This window comes from Lepisosteus oculatus, chromosome 9, assembly GCF_040954835.1.
Source record: "Lepisosteus oculatus isolate fLepOcu1 chromosome 9, fLepOcu1.hap2, whole genome shotgun sequence".
Classification (NCBI taxonomy): Eukaryota; Metazoa; Chordata; class Actinopteri; order Semionotiformes; family Lepisosteidae; genus Lepisosteus; species Lepisosteus oculatus.
Window position 1 is genome coordinate 35505981 of NC_090704.1, and position 18394 is coordinate 35524374.

Here is an 18394-nt window from a genome sequence, read left to right on the forward strand (position 1 = left end):
GGTGGTGGTGGAGGGGAGTCCCCATTACCTGTAAAGCACTTTGAGTGGAGTGTCCAGAAAAGCGCTATATAAGTGTAAGCAATTAATTAATTAATTAATTAATTTTGTCTTGATCAGTGGAGTCAGGTTACTTCAAAACAAAGGTCAAGTATTCTTCACAACACAAGTAATCATGGTTCCAGAGGTATAAATACCAAATAAAGAGGATGTGCATTCAAGACTGAAGATATTCTTTACAGAAAGGGCTGTGTGTGTCTGAGAGAAGTTACCCTGCCATGTTGTTGAAGCAAGTTCCTTGATGCTCATCTATTCTAGTGGCTTTACCAAAATACAAGGTCATGGGGGGAGCCTATCCCAGCAAGCAACGATCACAAGGCAAGGTACATCCTGGATTGGACCGGTCCATTACAGGGTCGTTTTTCTCAGAAGCCAGTTGACTAACTCATACATCTTTGGCCTGTGAAAGGAAACCTAAGCACCAGAGAAAACCCACACACACCTGGGAAGACCTCCACACAGATTGCAGCCAAAGGATTGATCCCTGGCCCTCAGCCCTGTGAGGTAGCAATGCTAACCAGTGTGCTGACCTGCCAAAGTCAAAACAGGATGAGATCTTTGGAACAAATTCCTATGTTAATCCATCCATTTTCAATAAGCAGGTAGTCTTATATAGGTTTGCAGGTTAGTCGGCGCCAAACCGGCATAAGTATACGAGGAATATCTTGTTTTAAAACATAACGTTTAACGTACTGTGTCTTAAGTAACGTACTGAGCCATTACTAACACTTAGTGTATGTCTGCAGTACTACAGACAATAGCTACATTGTTGTGACAGATTTCTGTAGTGTAACACACAAACTGCATATCTGTCTCATCGCTTTAACCTTTAAAAACGAATGGCCTGTCAATAATTAGTTCATTCTATTATTTAACAGGGAATAATCGAAATGAAGGTGTCGTCCTTTCATCGAAGACTTAACGCTAACTCGTATATTCGTAGATGCCAGTTCTCTGTGTCTAAAACAGTAAATTTAGTATGCGCCTCATTGATACAACTTAACCCCCGCGCAGCTGGGTCAGGCTAAACTGGCTAAACAGTGACGAACACATTTTTCCTGAATAGTAATTAACAAAACACAACGGAGAGAAACGGTTCCTTTAAGAAGGCGGTGCGCTGGGAGGGCTGTAGGAAATGACGCTCTGTTTTGAAACAGGATCCCGCATTATGTTGTAGCGGTGCAGCGAGAACATCTGTCTGTGGAATCAGTAGTGATGCTACACAGAAGCGCAACTGACCAGCACAGTTCTTAGAGCTTGAAAGGAGACCAGGGCCATTTGCCGGACTGTGCAGAGCTGCGTGCAAAGAATAGCGTATAAGCGAGACTGCACTTAAAACAGCCAAGAAAAACAAATTGAAAATCGGAGCAATAGATCATCATGGATGTTGCCATAGATATGTACATAGTTACATCGACAATTATATTCACTTTATTTGCCATTATCTTAGCATCTGTATTTCTCAAAATGAAGTCTGCCCCAGCCGAGAAAGAACCGTGCAAGCCTGAGGACGAGGCGGACGGGGCTCAGAGTGACAAGGCAAACGCGGAGGGGGATCCTGGAGACGGGGAGAGGTCCGAAACGGACGAAAAAGAACCAGCGACGGTAAGTCGAGAGGAAGACGTAAAGGGCGAAGAGGCGAAAGGAGACGCGGCGAAGACGGAGCAGCCTGCTGAGCCGAGAGAAAAGGCAGAGACAGTCGCTGGAGGTGCCAAGGGTGTAGAGGAGATAGGAGCCGAGGATGGAGAGGTGAACAAGGAGCACACGCGGCAAGAAGCCGAGAAAGCATCGGTGCGGGAAGACACGGTACTCGACGAGAGTATTGCGAAAACGGAAAGTCAAGTAAGGAAAACTCAATTGTTTTACTACGTTTTTGTTAAAAAGGTGGGGTCCACTTTCCCGTTCAGGACGCAGACGCCAAAATGCAATGCGTTCATGTTGGACACGCGTATAGTGCACGAAGTTTGCAGACCCCATGTCGTTGTAGTCGATTAAACATCATTGTTGTTTAAAATGGAGGAAAAACTTGTCAGCTGGCCAAAAACAAATTCCTTTCGCCTTGCATTATTTATACTAACTATACATTCTTCCAGAAGTTGGGTAGCTAGTCAACAGCAAATATTTCAAAATGGACTGTTGCTTTTACTTAAGGCAAGAAATCCTGAGAACGCCAGCTACCCTCTTGCATGTCTGGACGCTACTTTGTAACGCGGGGATTCCAGGTTGTTTCTAGAATAATCCGCCCTTCCGAGACGTTTAATGATTTAGATGTATTAGCTTCTTCTCAGGCAGTGGCGAAGGCATAGAACCGCTCATGTATAAAAACCGTTTCTTTCACACATGGTGCGCCTTCTGTTTTTCAGGATTATCCCAGTTAATGTACACAAACCTCTTAGCACGCATGCCTGAAATGAACTTGGCGTTATTAGTCTGTTCAAAACAGCGGAGTGCATTTTCTACTGTCTATTTCGAATGATGTTGGCATCTCCAACTTAATACCCCGACTTTTTATTTTAACTAGGTAATAAGAGCAGAAATCAGCCTTGAGTATTGACCTGATACTCTCTGCACAACGTTATAATTCAAACTGTAAGGCGTCTTGCGCTCAGTCTGGATGGTGTCAGAAACGTTCTGCATTTTTTCAGGAAAAACGTGCGTCGGGATTGGAATGCCTCATCATCAACATGGACAGCTGATATTAATGTTGGCAATTTCAGTCCGTAATGGGGGAGCCCTAAAAGTATAGAATCTCCAGTTAGAGCTAACCTTCGTATTTTGCCCGAGATGTTTTAGGAGGAGTGGAGTGGTGCGACATAAGGAGCGTCTTTAATGTAGTTGAAATTTGACATTTATGTACTCTTCTACGTCAGTGATTCATAAGTTTAGTGTCTGAGCCTGGCTGCTCATGATCTGTGAAGATCATGTGAATGAGCTCATTGGTTTTTCTCAAACATGAGCCTGTTATCTGTGCCATGCTGTGGCTGGCAAAAAGTGATGTGACAGTGTGGCAGGGCCTCGATGAGTGCCCATAGTGTTTGGAATCCTTGGTATGGAATTTGCAGCTGCTGTATCGCAGCGCTGGAGAAGCCGATGGACTGTGAAAAGATCTTGCAGATCCAGTGGACAGCTGTCTGTCCTGACTGGCTCCTGGGGTGCTGGCTGGGTGTGAGTTAACCCCATTAGAATTCACATTTGCTAGTTTCCATTTCCTCCACAAGATTGACTGGAATGTGTGTGATGATTGTGCTCAGGCAGTCCTGGAAATGGGTTATTAATCCCCTGAGGTCTGCTTCCTAATAACTGTAACAGTAACAGCATTCCCAAATCTCCTATAAACAAGCAACAACTATGACTCTGCATTCTGCTACAATGCTCAAGTGGGTGGACACAAGGGAAAGTGGCATTTGATACTGGGAATGGAAGAAATTTCTTTATTTTAGGGGGTGGTGGTGGAGCAAGCTGCCTATCCTCGTTGTCAAAGCGGATACCTCAGCTGGGGTGGTCACTGGCAACCAAACAAGCATGATGGGCTCAATGGCTTTCTCATCTTTCTTCTTCATTAGGATTAACTGTGTCCTGCTCAAGTGGACCAGAATTGCTACTGAAAACAAAATTCATTGCTGGCTAAAATACCCGCATAACATGCTTTGCAAGCATTTTAAAAACGGCTATTGATCTCTCTAGTTTGGTGAGGTTTCGATTCCCTTCGGTTTGGCGTAAAAAATGTGCAGAGCTTTGCCAATCGTATTGACCAGCTTCCCAGTCTTTCATCAGCATTAAGAACTCCAGCAGGGTCTCTGGCATATTGGCAGGTATTTTGGATGTGACTCTTTAGGACGTTGTCCTGCCTGTGTTAAGGCATGTGATTTCTTGCCTATCAATCAAAACAACAAAAAAAAGGTCTAAGGGGTTATGGTAATCATTTAGAAATTCTGCTGTTTGAATGTTGAACAGGATTGGTGTCCATTTACTTGGTGATTAAAATTGCATTAGTTTCACATATTGTTGCAAAGTCAGTCTCTTATAGACAAGAGGTTGAGCTGTCAGTTTTCTCATTATGTACAGAAAAACCCACTTGTGACTGGGTGCACAAAGCATCATAAAGTTGAGAAAACTGGCCAATTGATTGCCCTTGGCAGAATAGCAAGATGTTCAGGCTCAGTCTGACTATTTGCGTTGTTTTGATTATGAAATTAAATAATTAAATGCCCTGAAGTGTTCAGCCCAGGTCCTACAGAGCTTACTTGGCTTAGCTGACTCAAATTTGTTCAAAACTCCCCCAAAACTTATCGGTGTGTTTCTGAAAGTCAGCATGTTTATTTGAGGATAAGAGTGATAGAACTTATACTGTCATCATAAGATGCCACCTGTCAAAAATGAGGGTGCTGTAAATTCACAGACTAGTCTTAGTGAAGTATTTAATATTATATTAACTATCCTTTAGCAGATATATCAGAGAACAATTCCCAACTATTTTTCTTTGGTGCAATAATGAAGTGAATGGAATTGTTGGTTGCATACAGGGTGATTAATTACAGGCCTGTGCATAAAACACTATAATAAACTTTTGCATGGAGGCAGGGGGCAGATTAAGTCTGCTTCTCTGTCTAGGTGTAGAATGCCTTTGATGTTTTAAGTCAAAAGATGTTAAAGGTGTTTCGAGAAATAGGGGAAGATGTTTTAGAGAGCACTTCTACAGAGGTAGGTATTGCTCTTTGTGAAGCTTTTGAGTGCATTAACTTTGTTGCTAAACACCTAAACAATCTCCAACATTTGCATTTTGAACCAAATAAGAGCCGATTATGTTCCACTGTGTGGTTTTTCTGTGCGTAATTAGAAACACATTTTGCTGCGTTCCTTTTCTGCTGACCATGGAATAAGGCACTGCCAAACTGTGAAACCCCAGGAAACACTGGCAAAAAAATGGCCTAGCATTCCACAGATGGCCATGATTGAAGAAACAGCTCAGAAACCAAGGCTAAGAGCACATTTCTGTCGGGTGTGGAGGACCTGGGATACAGTCAACTGGTATGTTAAGTAGAAAGAACTGAGGAAGAAATAAACAAGTTCATAAGATGATTTAAACCATTCTTTTTAGTGTAGTTTTACAGCTCCCAGACAGGAAAATGTGATTAAATCACACTGTTGGAAGATGGAATTGTCTTAAAAGAATCATCTTCACCTTGATCTGGGGGGGGTTGCTGTCAAGTGTTGATATTGATGCTTTACCAAAAATATCAAGAAAGCAAACCTATTTTGACATCATAACTAGAAAACAAATGTTTGACTAACTTTTTAAATGTATCACTTTAGAGATGTTACATTTTTAATGACTGTGTCCTTGTTCTGCTCTGTAAATCCATTAGAACATTTGAATTAAGAGTTTAGAGCCATTAGTTTTTACCAAAATAAAGTCTTCACAAATACTGGCTTTTCTTTCTAGAGAGGAAGTATCTTAAACCAGGCCAGCAAGCTCCAAACACAAGTAAAGCCTCTATGAAGAATAGGGCTGTGTAAATTTACTGTAAAGCTGACCTTCCAAAGTCAGAAGGTATAAATTTGGTACCAGAAGATTCCTTTAGGAACAAATGTTTATCATCTCTGGTCATCCATCAAACGTGACAGACCACAGGCCAGCATTCTTCACTTCTGTCAATGTACATTTGTGTTTTTACGTAATTTGCAGTAAATGTGTTTACAAAATATATATAACCTGTTTTCACTTTCATTTACAGTACATCATTTGCATTGTACAGTACAAGCTGTATTTACAGCAAAAACACAAGGTGTTCTATTGAAATGCACAAAATAGTTTTACTCAAAAGCCATGGGTTTGCTTTCTTGCCGTCTAACACGGAAATCTCTTCCCCAAAAAAATAGTACTTTCATGATCACCCTCCGCAATTATCAGTTGATGAAGAAATTGGTTGTATCAAGATGATGTACAGTTTAGGCACGGTTTTTTGTATGGCTTCTCAGGAATCAATGGCTTGTGTGGTTTCTCATGAAGTGCAGTGTTCTGAGAGAGCACCAACCAACTTCTTCATCAGGGGGCAAATGGCTCTGCTTAATCTCTGATTTTAACAGTCAGTGTGCATCTCTAAAAGCCTTTTCTATAACAGGAGAGACTGTTTCTCCTCCTTGTCCCTTTTACAGTGTTGAGGAACCTTCTAATCCAGCCCAGACCCTCTGTGGCGTGATGAGCAGGTGTTTTTTAAGGGACAGGACAATTTGGAAATGCTTCTGTTCTCCTCTTGCACGCCTGTCTCAGCTAATCTGGGAGAAGAGAACCTTATTTGTATTCTGTTGATTTATTGAAAATGGCTCCATTATCAAACTGTACGGAAAAATACGACACTTTGGTTTTTAAATGGGGTTTTTATTTACATAGGTCATTCATCTGCCTCTCTCCCTTCTCAAGTCTACGCAAAGGAAGGAAATGGGGTTGGAAAAAACATTTCAATAGAGGCGCTTGGAGAATTGTCATGTTGTACAGTGTCGCCTGTTGGCATCAGATTTATGGGTGTTTGCTTTTTCCATGGCTTTAATGCTCAGCTTTGCTTATTGACCCTTGGACTCACGTAACATCATCCACACTGGCAGAGAGCTGAGGTTGCTGGGCAGCCGAGTTGCTAGGTAAAGCCACTGGAACTATTCTTTGTTCTTTTATGCACTGGAGACAGATGCCATTGGTCTGCATTTCAGATAGTTGTTCCCATAGGACGTCCATGAACCTTTCTTGGATTCTTGCTGCTATATTGTTTAAACCAATTCATTTACTTTATATTGCAGTGGAACACAAAAAGATTATGATGATGATGATGAGGGGTTCTGTGTTAACCTGCATCCTTTTTGTGTGAAACGCTGAACCTTCCAGCCCTATATGATTTTATCCTTTATTGGTACGAGCAGCTCTTAAATTGCTGTCCAGCTGATAGTTCATGTGGTCTTACCAAAGACTACTTGAAAGTGTATTGGCACTGTTTCTGACCTCGAGGTTGGCAGGGCAGGTCCGGACTGTTGAGGTGCCAGGCCCACAGTTGTTGGAGGATGGTATAGGATGGCAAAAGGAACTTCAGGTGAGCAAAGACCCCCCAGCTGGCTGTTGAGGTCCTGTCAAGGAGGGGTTGGTCTCAAGGGGAATGTCTTCCAACTGTTCGATGGGCAAGGCCTGCTGTTAGCGTTCTGAGGTGTTGGAACAAGAAGAAAGCGATGACTGGGCCATGCACATGTCTTACATACTCTAATATGTGTCATTCCCTTCTCTCCCAGGCAGGTGCAAGGGCTGCAGCAGTATTATAGTAGCATTTGTATGGGATCATACTGGCTGTTTTAGGTTGGAAGTTCATATGGAAACAATATTTTGGTTGGATTTTATGGCATTGCAGGGGGGAATTTTGTTTAATTTCTGGTTCTGCCTCCTTGTTTGTCCTTCCCATTTGAGAAGGCATCAGTACTACCAGTTCTCTTCAGCGAATGAGATCTCTCTGAAGACCTCAGCCCCCCCCCCCCCAGAATCATGTGAAAGTCTTGCATGTGGTTGCATCAGTCCTGGAACGAAAAGTCCACCCTAAATGGCAGTGTTTTCAGATGGGAAAAAATTCTCCCTGCTGCCAGATTCTCTGCAGTCTTCTTTGGCACACTACAGAGCGCCTCAATTTAGTCTCTTTTAGCCTAGTGTACTTAATCGTGTTTTTCCCCGAGACAGAATTTTAAATAATTTGCGTTACTTAATGGGTTTTGGTTACACAGTGGGTGGACCAGTGTATTTACAGTCCTATTTTGTATATTATATTTACTTATGTAGATGACTTGCAATTCTTTATAAACACATTTGTCTCAGATTTTCTGCTGCGTTTGTGCACAAGACTGAATTTCCTGTAGTAATGTGAGCAGTATTTGTATACCAGTGATCCAGCTGTTAAGAAATAAAGGCATATTCAATATGCATTTAAACTGTAATGTTAAGTATGTTTGTTATATACCTGTTAAAACATAGTTTTCAATCCTAAAGTGATAATCCACTTATGGCAGAATAGTGTATGTAACTGTATCTCGGTTCGTTCTTTATAAGCTGAATGAGTGCGCCGGTGTCCTAACTTCTTCTGCAGAAGGTCCATGCTGCACCTGTAGAAAACAGCTATGAGTGGGCATTCAGTATATTTAGAATTCTTTAACTTTTCTTTCATTGAGACTTTGAAATATTCTTTAGAGCAGTTGTGTAACACAATTACTCTGTCACGGAGATGTCTCCTTTTTCTAACCTCTTTATCCAAGTCAGGATCTCTCGGGAGCCGGAGCCTATCCCAGCATGCAATTGGGCGCAAGGCAGGATATACCCTGGATGGGATGCCAGTCAAATTGTAGGGTACACATTTGCCATAGAGAGACGCTGTGCCGATATGTGTTAATTATACAGAGTATGTCACTAGCCAGGTTTACAGAATATAAAGTCTCAGTCCTAAAACTGAAAATTGAACCACAGACCCATGTATACTGATGAATGATAGTTACAGTACTGTGCTTCATTTAATAATGCACTAGACAGCTGAGTACTCTTGTATGTCAATGTAAGAACCTGCAGAACCTTTCCTAACAGAAAAACAAATGTATTTTCCCTTTGTACTTTTGTCCTGCTTGCCATCCTTTTTAACTGTTTCTGTCAAATTTCTTGTGATTATCAAAACTGGGCAGCTAATTCATTTGCTTTTGGGAGGTCTCGGTATGAAATGGGAATTCAAGCCAATCTGGTCTTCTTGACGTGAGCTTTCATCTAGAGGTGCGCTGGGTGCTGTGGTATCTGTGTAATCTGGTGATGGTTACAGTGTTAAGACAGCTATCCAGGGTTGAAATAAGTAAAAGGTGTATTCTCCTGCCAGTATAGACACTGAAACAATGTAAGCAACAAGTCTACAATGGCAGCTTGTCAAATATAGGATCAATTCCAAATCGATTCCACAGAAGGGGAAGTAGATTTTCCAGTTCGATAATCTGAGACGTTTAAGGAAAAGACAGTAATATTTCAGTTTTATAGCAAAGAAGGCAGATGTGTATATATCTCATTAGCAGTTGTTTTTCTATCCTGCACAGCATCTAAAGTTTTGATTTGTTTAAACCTGGGGTATACTGAATATAAGAAGGAAAGAACTCCACCATGGTCATTTTCCAGGAAATTCCTCCATTTCTTGTTTCCTCGTGTTTCTCCTGGTATTTTCTGCTTACAATGGAATCTGAGTGTCTCTGTTCTTATTGGTCTGTTTCCATTGACCTTGTCCTGATGGAATTTCCCTTCTGTGCCGCTCTCCTCAGCCTTCCTTGAGCAGTAATGAGGGAGGCAGGCAGGGGCCTTGATATCCCTGGTCTCGGAGATAGCCGTTTTTGGTCACAGATGAAGTTGCGTACAGATTTATTAGGTTTTTAATTAATGGTTAATTTCCTAAAAATTGAGATCAGAATGTTATTAATGCATATATAGATAGTAAGTCAGTTTCATGGTTAGGGCTAAGGTTAGTGTCCTACATTATTTCACATGGAAAATTGTCTCTTGCATTCAAAACGTTTTACTGCACCCAGGAAACAAGTGAATGGCCAGAAGCTGTTGGGCCAGTGGCACCCTTTTGAACTACTAAATTTAAGAGGGTGTTATTCAAGGAGTGGGAAATAAGACCAGAAGAGCCGCTTAACTGGGCGAAGGCCATCAAAATCCTGATTTCAGAATGTCATATACAATATTGTGACACTCAAATTGGCAAACCAGTTTTGGCTCCCCAGCTCAGTACAGAGATGAAGCTACAGATGGAAAAGGAGGTCATATTCCAGTCAGTCCCAGCTAGGACTCTGGCACAATGGTCCGTGTTCCTGCACAAGGAGGAAACTAATTCCTTTCGGTTGATGTATATTTAGTGGTTAGAGGGGCAGTTTCACTATAATTCCACAATTGTGTGCTTGTGGATTTAGTTGTAAATAAACAATATGCTCATGTGCACCAAATAACATTAAAACCCATGTGTTTTTGATAATCTATCCATGTGTGAAGTGCATTACAGTCCAAAACAAGGCAGAGTCCGAAACCTGTGTTCAGCCTGCTACTTTCATCTTGGCACTCAGGAAGGTGATGCAGCAATTTCAATAGTTGATCTGGGTTTCTGTTTTTTTTTTACGATCAGACCAGTCATATCAACAAATAGCAAATCCGTTTCAAGCCATTTGTTGGCATGTCACAGAAGTGATAGTGGTACCTCCTCCTGTTTGAAGGCAGCTGAACTGATGTCACAATTGCATGAGGTTGCCTGGCTTCTTAAGCTTGTTTTGAAGCTGCTGTAGTGGGATTACTCAGGTATACAGCACAGATTAAAAAGCGAACAATACACACAAAAATATGCTTTATGTGTAGGAAAGACTTTTTACGGGGTGGATCAAGGATTTTCACATTTTACATCCTTTTACATTTGACTGATTTGTCAAATTAAGCAATTGAGAGCTGGGAGTGGAAATACAGTATGAAGACCTTTAAATGTGAATACATAGCAAGTCTGAAACCTTTTTGTTTGCACTTGACTTTGCATATTCTGTACCACATGTATTAAATGTAAAATACATGAGGCAGGGACCCAGTGTGACAGAGTGGTTAGCACAGCTGCCTCACAGCTCTTGGTTCTTAGATTCAGTTCTTGTCTGGTGCACCTTCGGTATGGAGTTTGTATGTTCTTCCTGCAGCTAATCTTTTATCTGGCCCATCTAGGAGTTTATTCGCTTAATTAATCCTGATTTTGAAGACCCTGTGGTCTGTGTTTATTAAGATTATGTTGCACAATAGACAGTGGAAATTCATTGAATGGAAGGAACATTTAAAGTCTGCCTCTGTCTGATGTAATGTCCTATTGCTTTGAGTGCTGGCTGTGCCTAGTTCCTGTCTTTCTGTTTTATTAGTTCTGGTTTCAGAACTGAATACCAATTTTAAGTGATTCACTGAAGTAGAACAGATGTACTGGTGCTGGAGTGATTAAATTTCCTTTCTGAATACTTGCTTATCCTTCCCTTCGGCAACAAGTAATACAGGAGCCCTTTGTATGAGTGGCGTTATTGCATAAGGCCCTATGGTACATATGTGTCTAATAAAATGAGCTCACGTGCATATGCAACACCATAAACTTCCTGTTTTCTTTCCTGTACTGAGCCTGCACTGTGCACCCCAAAATATTTCCCAAGAGGACCTTGGTGTGAAGCCCGGCTAAGCCTGTGTAAGCTTTTGGCTGATCTTAAACAATAAAAATAATAGCTTTATAACCTGGAAACTCTCTTACAGCTCATGTAAGCCCTGCTCATGTCTCCCTACACAGACATTTCCTGAAATGTCAAAAGTAATTCATTTTTCTTAAAGCAATCCTCTTAACATGAAACCTGTGTTACTCTCCTGAATGCTGAAACATGTAGCAAGGGAAAGTCCTAGTTAGTGGCCTAATCCAACATCTGTATCTGGAAAACCGAACATCACTGTGAATTGAAATCCTTGGGTGTGCGCACACAGGGCCAAAAGGAACATTTTTTTTCCCTTTCCCTTTTCATGTTTGTGCAGAGAGAGCCATGTTTAAAAGCTGAGTTAATATAACTCTGGCATCAGGCAAGCCATGTGTTGTGGGTTTGTTCCTCGTTCATTCCCTGCCCGCAGTGTGATTATACCATCGGCGTGGACTTCTGTGCTACTCTTTGCAGTTGAAGTATGTAAAGCAGGGTTAGGTATCCCTGCTTCATGCTTTCTGATGTCCATTTCATTTGGGGCAATTTCAGGAAAATTCAGCAGCACGATGAAATAAACGAGTCTTCTCTGTGTTACGGATAATGCAAAGAAACATTTTGGATAGACACAAAAATCTGTTTGCCATTGGTTTCTCTCATTTTGTTTGAAAGAGTTTTTTGTTTTTAACTTCTCTGGTGGTGTAAACCAGCCCGATGCGAATATCTCCTGTTTCAGAATACGGGACTGAAGTCTTTCCTGTCCATCTTTGCTTTTGCTCCGATTTGTCTAAATCTGCGATCTGCCTCTCGCGCTGTAATCTACTACAACCAGGAGAGCAGTGAAGCAGGAACAAGTGAAGTCTGTGTGGAGAGAAGTGAAGAAAGGCTTTCTCTATCTCACTGATTATTATTGCTGGTTTTTGTTAACTAACACACCACGGTCTTCTGTTAAGAGGAGATGAGATAGGTATGAGGAATGTATTTTTTGTATTTTCCTCTGAGTCAGAATGAAAGCACATGAATGAAGGACGGGGCTCAGACTGAGGCGCCACTTTTATTTTGCTCAGTTTTGTCACTTGAGTTGCAATCGGAACCCTCTTCTTTGCTTGTCAGTTTGCCACTTTCCCAGTTTTAAATGATTCTTGGTTATGTGGTCTGTGCTGCTTTAAACGTCTGTTTACTCAGCCTAACTGTTTGTCACTGACATGTTTTAAAACTGAGATGCGTTCTAGTCATTTGCTTCTTTCATCTTGATTTCAGGGACAAGAGACGCACCAGCTGGTGCTGGTCTACGTCCTTTCCATTTTAAAAAGGTCACAACCCTGAAAAAGCAGAACTGTCAGATTGTCCCATGCCTGAGTAGTATATCTCAGACCCTGCGTGATGGATTACTTCAGGCCTGTCACAGCTCTTTTCAGGCTGTACAATATACAAGCTTTACTGCAGACAGTAGTATCAGTTTTATCACTTGTAGTCTCCAATAGTGGTGATGTGAAAAAGCAATAATCTCTGTCTCTAAAGTGTGCGTTACAGTAGTAAGACTTGTATATTGCTTTCAATAGTGGGCACACGCACTGTTAGTGTCTGAGCTGCGCAGTAAACCACTACTGATCAATCCTGTTGACACGTGTTCAGCAGCATATTGAATTGACCTTTGCAGTATCTCTTCAATAAGTCTGTTAACCTGTAAAGTCTGTTAAACATTGTCATTTTCCTGATAAAATATCTTGAATTGGTTGTACGTTTGGTGCTTATTTTCAGAAAACACTTGCAATCAATACATTATAAGCATCAATTTATGTACTCTGCACTAGTGTTTTTTTACTAATATTATGTTAACTTTATTAACACATCTAGGTCTGGGTAGGAAGAATCCAAGCTTTCATTTAACTATTTAATTATTAATCAGATATGACCCATATTAATCAAATATGATCCCGCAGTGTCCCAGGTAATGGCACAGGAGTTGGTCTAGCTCAGACTGAAAACGCATGCTAGCACAGAAAGTCATGGCTCACCTCAGCACCCTCTTGATCCTCAGCTAAATTGCCTGTTGAGAAATACTCATCTCAGATGGTAAATGATACAAAACAAATTCAGACAAGCAATCTCTGAACACTTCACAATCGTTTTGCGTTGTTGAAAGCACAGTTTCTACTCTGCTGATAATCGCTGAATCTTCAATTTGAATATCTTCCTTTCCTCTCTCCCTTTTGGAACCTCATCTGGTTACAAAACCAGGTGAGACTGTGATCCTTAGAGCTCAAACCCTTTTTCATCTTCTAAAGTCATTGCTGTAACCAGCTGATGTCTGTTTTAAATAAATAAATACCTCATAACCGTAAGTAATGTCTAAAGATGTCTTCTCTTAGTAAACTGTTCTTTGGAAAATATGGAGAGATGATTCTAACTTCCAGAAACCCGAGAATCCTTTGATTGAAAGGTGATATATACAGTAAGAATCCAATTTATTGATAAAACATTAGAGAGCGTAAATGGTATAACCCCCCTGGTTTAAGAAACACCTTTGTCTCCAGCCTGTTGAGTTGTGAAAGCATGTCTGAAAACAGTGTGTGGTGTCAGCTCTCTGCATGGTACTCCCAATCCCAGAGCCCTACAGTGGCAATATTAAGGTACCAGAGCTGTGCCAGAACTAAATAGACTACAGTATGGCATACAAAGCCAGCATTGTCCATTGATGCTTGGGTCCTGCAGCCTTCCTGTTATAAAAGAGTACAACTTGGCTAAAGGAATGAGCCTGTTGTGGGATTAATTACTTCAGTATCATGGTCCACTAGCACAGGTTAAACTGGTTGGGGATGCAGTTTGGAGAGTTTTCTACCGTTTCAGAGATTTAACTACTACACTCTCATTCCTGTTTGAACCTCCTGTATCTTACCTAGTAAAATAAGCACTATTAGTGACGATCCTATAACGCAAAGTGCTGCTTTTCACTACATTAATTGTTTATCCTAACCACTTTCTTTTCTTTGGTACTTGGTGTTAATTTTTTTGCTTTAATGTGCATTCCCTGCAATGGCTTCCTTACTGTTTAGTTGTGGATCAGCCTCGCAGATCTTGACCATCACAGTGCTCTGTAATCTCTGGTGGTACACTTCAGTTGATGGTAGCATCTGCCAGGTTAGGGCGAGCTGAACGTTTCTGATGGAAATGGAGAGAAAAGAATCTTTTGAGGAGGTGTACAGCTTGCAAGGAAAGTTTTAAAGGAGGTAGGAGAGGAAGCACACTTATTTTAGAGGAGGTGTCTCCCCCCCATCACTGGCTTTTGCAGGAAATGAGCATTTGATTATGATTAGAACATATTATGCCAGAAAATTGCTCAGATTTATTCCTTTACTTTTCTGGCTGAAAAAAAATCTTTACAGTTGGGAATCTGAACCAACTAGATGCTCATGTCCAGCCCATCACACTTGGACTTCCCATTCACTTGTCTTTTGTATAACAATTAGCTAATTATTGCTCACACTTGGTGTGTCGCACTTACCAACATCCATCAGTGCGGTCGACGCAAAACCATGGTTGATCGTTGAAGGAGACTGGGCTCTACAGTAGTCACCTCTGGTGGCTTACTCTGGCCTTCGAAGCACTGTACCAATAGCATGCCGCTTCTGCTCTCTTGATACCATGTTAGTTATTTTGGTCCCTTTCTGCATTTTGCTTAGAAGATTTATCAGATTTTAGTAGATTACCAAATTTGACATCCAGATTTTTTAATCTCTCCATAATGAGTGGATTTAGTACTTATGCAGCAAAGTCACTTGTATTGTGGTCAGTTGTGCATGATCTATTAAACGGCACCAATTTTTAATAATCACCAAAACATGTAAACTTATGTTATTAAAAAAACATACATAAATAGAATGATGATTTTTTTTGATGGTCAGTATATTTTGTTGATCACAATTACGATCAAATTGAAACTACAGTGGGAATGTTCCACTGTGGGATAAACTCATTAAGTAGTGGATCCAATTCATTTTTACTCATAAATGAATATAACGTGAAGAGAGTTGGCAGTTAGGACTGTCAAGATAAAGTGTGAGAAGAGATTTTTGCATCTGGCTTTTATTTTAGTTCATGGCCTCAGCATTTCCTATCAGGTTTGATACTTGTGGTGTTTCTCCTAAGTAGGGGTGTGTTGAATCCAGCTCTTCAGAATAATTTTCATCCCTGAAATGTGTTTCTAATGAATATGGCTTAGCAATTGCATAGTTAGGCTCTGATGTGTGTGTATACTCTCATGAGCACTTTCAAATGGAAAAAAAAAACATTGTCAGCTTCCAAAGGAAAATGGTGGCATACATGTTAGAGACTTCTAGTTATATTTTTGTTTTTCCTCCAAAAAGGACAGAAACATTGTGAAAGCAAAAAATGCAACATCGGTATCGGCTCCTGGGAGATTATGAACCAGATATATCTGGGACAGGAGCCTCATATTTTGTATCGGAATGAGGAAGGAAAGTGGTGAAGATAAACTGTCATGACTGGACTGCCCAGTACAACACCAGATAGATTTAGAATCAACACAGAGATTGTCTTATCAGTTATCATTGGGTTTGTAAAAAACCCAACATCCTTGATCACAAGGTATAGCCAGTGAATGTTTCATTCTGGTTTTCTCTATTGCAGTTTTTAGCTGCTAATGGAGCAAGAAAATTATGGAAAATTGTTCACAAAAGCCTGATGCTTTACATTTATGCTGTAGCATCCCTTTATATACTGCTACACAAATTATATCCAGCATAAGGTCCCAGATTTGGGTTATGGAACAAGCTTCCCCTTTGTGTTGTCAATACTGATATCCTGACCTCTTTGAAGAAATGGTTGATTTTGGTGATCAGACTCCTTGGATCAATTAGCTACTAGCAACTAAAGCTAGATGGACTGAGTCATTTCCCTGTTGATATTTATGTATTGCGCAGCCCTGTAGTCGTCACTAAATCACATTAAAAATAATGCTTCCTGATTTAGATGAGAATTGGATGTTTTGTTGAACATTTTTCACTGGCCTGGCTTCTCTCCTTAATCCAGATGACTCAGAGTATAATAATGGCGATCAAAAGAGGCTGCTCAACAGTATCAGTGAAGCCAGAGACCTATTTTGGTAAACTGGTTAGAGAGTCCTGAGTCACTGCTACCAGAGTGTGCTGTACTTCTTCTGCTAGCTCATGGAACGAACTATTGAATGGAATCAAATAGTTTTGAAAGTGAATGATTGATAAAAAGTCTGTTAATCTGTCCAACAGAGGTAATGTCAGATTAAAAAGAACGGATGTGGCTACAAACCAGAGAAGTAGGAGACAGTTTTCCTGATGGTGGCTCAGCTCCAGTAAAGGTTATGTGCAGTCAGGCAGAATGCCGCTGTCTGCAGCAGGCTTTTATCTGTCTTTTTTTATGCCAAGACGAAAATCCGATTCATCTGAATTCTGGAATTTAATTTGTTGTCCTTTCACTCTGGGATCCTGGAATTTAAACCTGGAAGAATACTGGATTACCTGTTAAGGTTCAATAAATTCAAAGGCGTCCCTCACAAAATCGCTTCTTGTCCGGGAATAATTTGCAGGGCATACTCAAAAACGGATCAAAAAGATTTGAAAGTCTGAACTAGTAAACATTGAAAAACCTTATTGACATGCATATCCTAAAAAGGATCTTATTTCCATTAGATTTGGGGTTTAATGCATATAATATTCACTTGGGCTTCTATTCACATATATAAATTGCTTTTAGGGGCATCACAATAGCATGGTGGTTAGCAGTCATTAACATCTCATGGGTTTTGGTTCGATTCTGGCTGTGGTTACCGTGTGTGTGGAGTTCACATTGTTCCCCCATATCCACATGGGTTTTCTCCTGATGCTCTCATTTCCTTCCATGTCCTAGAAATGTTTCCTGGGTTATTCGGTGTCTTGCAGTTGTCCCTGTGTGCTCTTGCATGCTCCCTGCGATGGACTGGTATATCGTACAGGGTGTAGTCCTGCTCTGTTAGGCGTAGGGCTGCTTCGCTCTCCTTGTAAAACATGCGTAACGCATTCATGTGATCCCACAGCGGAGGCAAGTGAATGCTGTGCAGTGAGAAGAGTCTCAAAGCGTGTTAGTTGTGGTCGACTGAAATCGATGACGAACGTGATGGATGTGGGTAAACTCAAATAAATGCATAAGCCCTCGTCACAAGGCATTTTCGGCTACGTGAAAGACTAGTTCTGTCAAAAATTTTCTAGCAGATCCTAGGAAGCTCACTGAAAGTCACATTTCTTTCTTTCCCATCTTCTGCTTGGTGCAATGCAATCTCAGCTGGTGATTCTAAAGCCTTAGCAGACCAGCCATCCACTGAGCAGGGTCCCTAGTCTTTCACTGTTTCGTGATTCCCACTGTTGACTTGTGGCCCCTGAACAGTTCTAAGAAATGCAGACCTACCCTGAACATCCCAGCCTATTTCCGAGTTTCAGTTCCACTTAGTTACCTACGTCCCTCAGCTGAAAGCACTGTTTTGCACACACCTAGCTTGTCAAATCAATGAGATGTAGTGAGTCCCCAAAAGACCAACCAGGACAGATGGTAACAGGCAGGATTTATTGTTTGACTCACAGCTCTTGATATAATCTCTCATCATGGCACAAAAACCGGCGATCAGTTCTGTTGCAAGTTATGAAGGCTTAGGTCCTGACACTTCAGAAGAAAGGAAAAGGCTACATATTTTTGGCATTCAAGAATGTACCTGGACAGACAAATATTGACATCGGTCCAGATTCAAAAATTGAATTAACTGTCTGCTGATGGCTGGATAGCAGCTTAGACATGTCCCAGCCACAGGCAAAATGGGATCATTAATATTTAGCTCCTATATAGTAATGTTGTACAAAAGGCAGCTCTGGGGTAATTTGATAAAAAATCCAAAGGAAGTAACAGGCTTAGGTCAAGCTTTTTGATCTCTTTTATTTGCGTTGTTTGTTTCTCTTCTAGCGTGCAGCAGACGGAAGTGCTTATCTGTTTGCGAGACTCTGAAGGCCACTGCGCCAGGCGAGTGCGGCCTTGACTGCCTGAGCTGTGGAGGATTGATCTGTGGCTTGAAATGTGGCTC

At 41.0% G+C, this 18394-nt stretch overlaps 1 protein-coding gene across 4 annotated transcripts in view; it reads left to right on the forward strand.

The window, feature by feature from the left end:
* The first annotated feature begins 1218 nt into the window (after positions 1-1218).
* The window catches only part of si:ch73-366l1.5 (FILIA-N KH-like domain-containing protein), a 49457-nt gene continuing 32281 nt past the window's right edge, over positions 1219-18394 (forward strand). For 2 of the 4 annotated variants that reach the window (XR_001479464.2, XM_015356314.2), the window contains exon 1: positions 1220-1899. Coding sequence is in view for 3 of the 4 variants with exons in the window: in XM_015356314.2 (XP_015211800.2) it covers positions 1438-1899 (462 nt within the window). In the remaining variant the exon portion in view is untranslated. Of the gene's footprint in view, positions 1900-18394 lie in introns of all 4 variants that reach the window. The other 2 variants (XM_006635330.3, XM_015356316.2) reach the window with 2 other exon arrangements.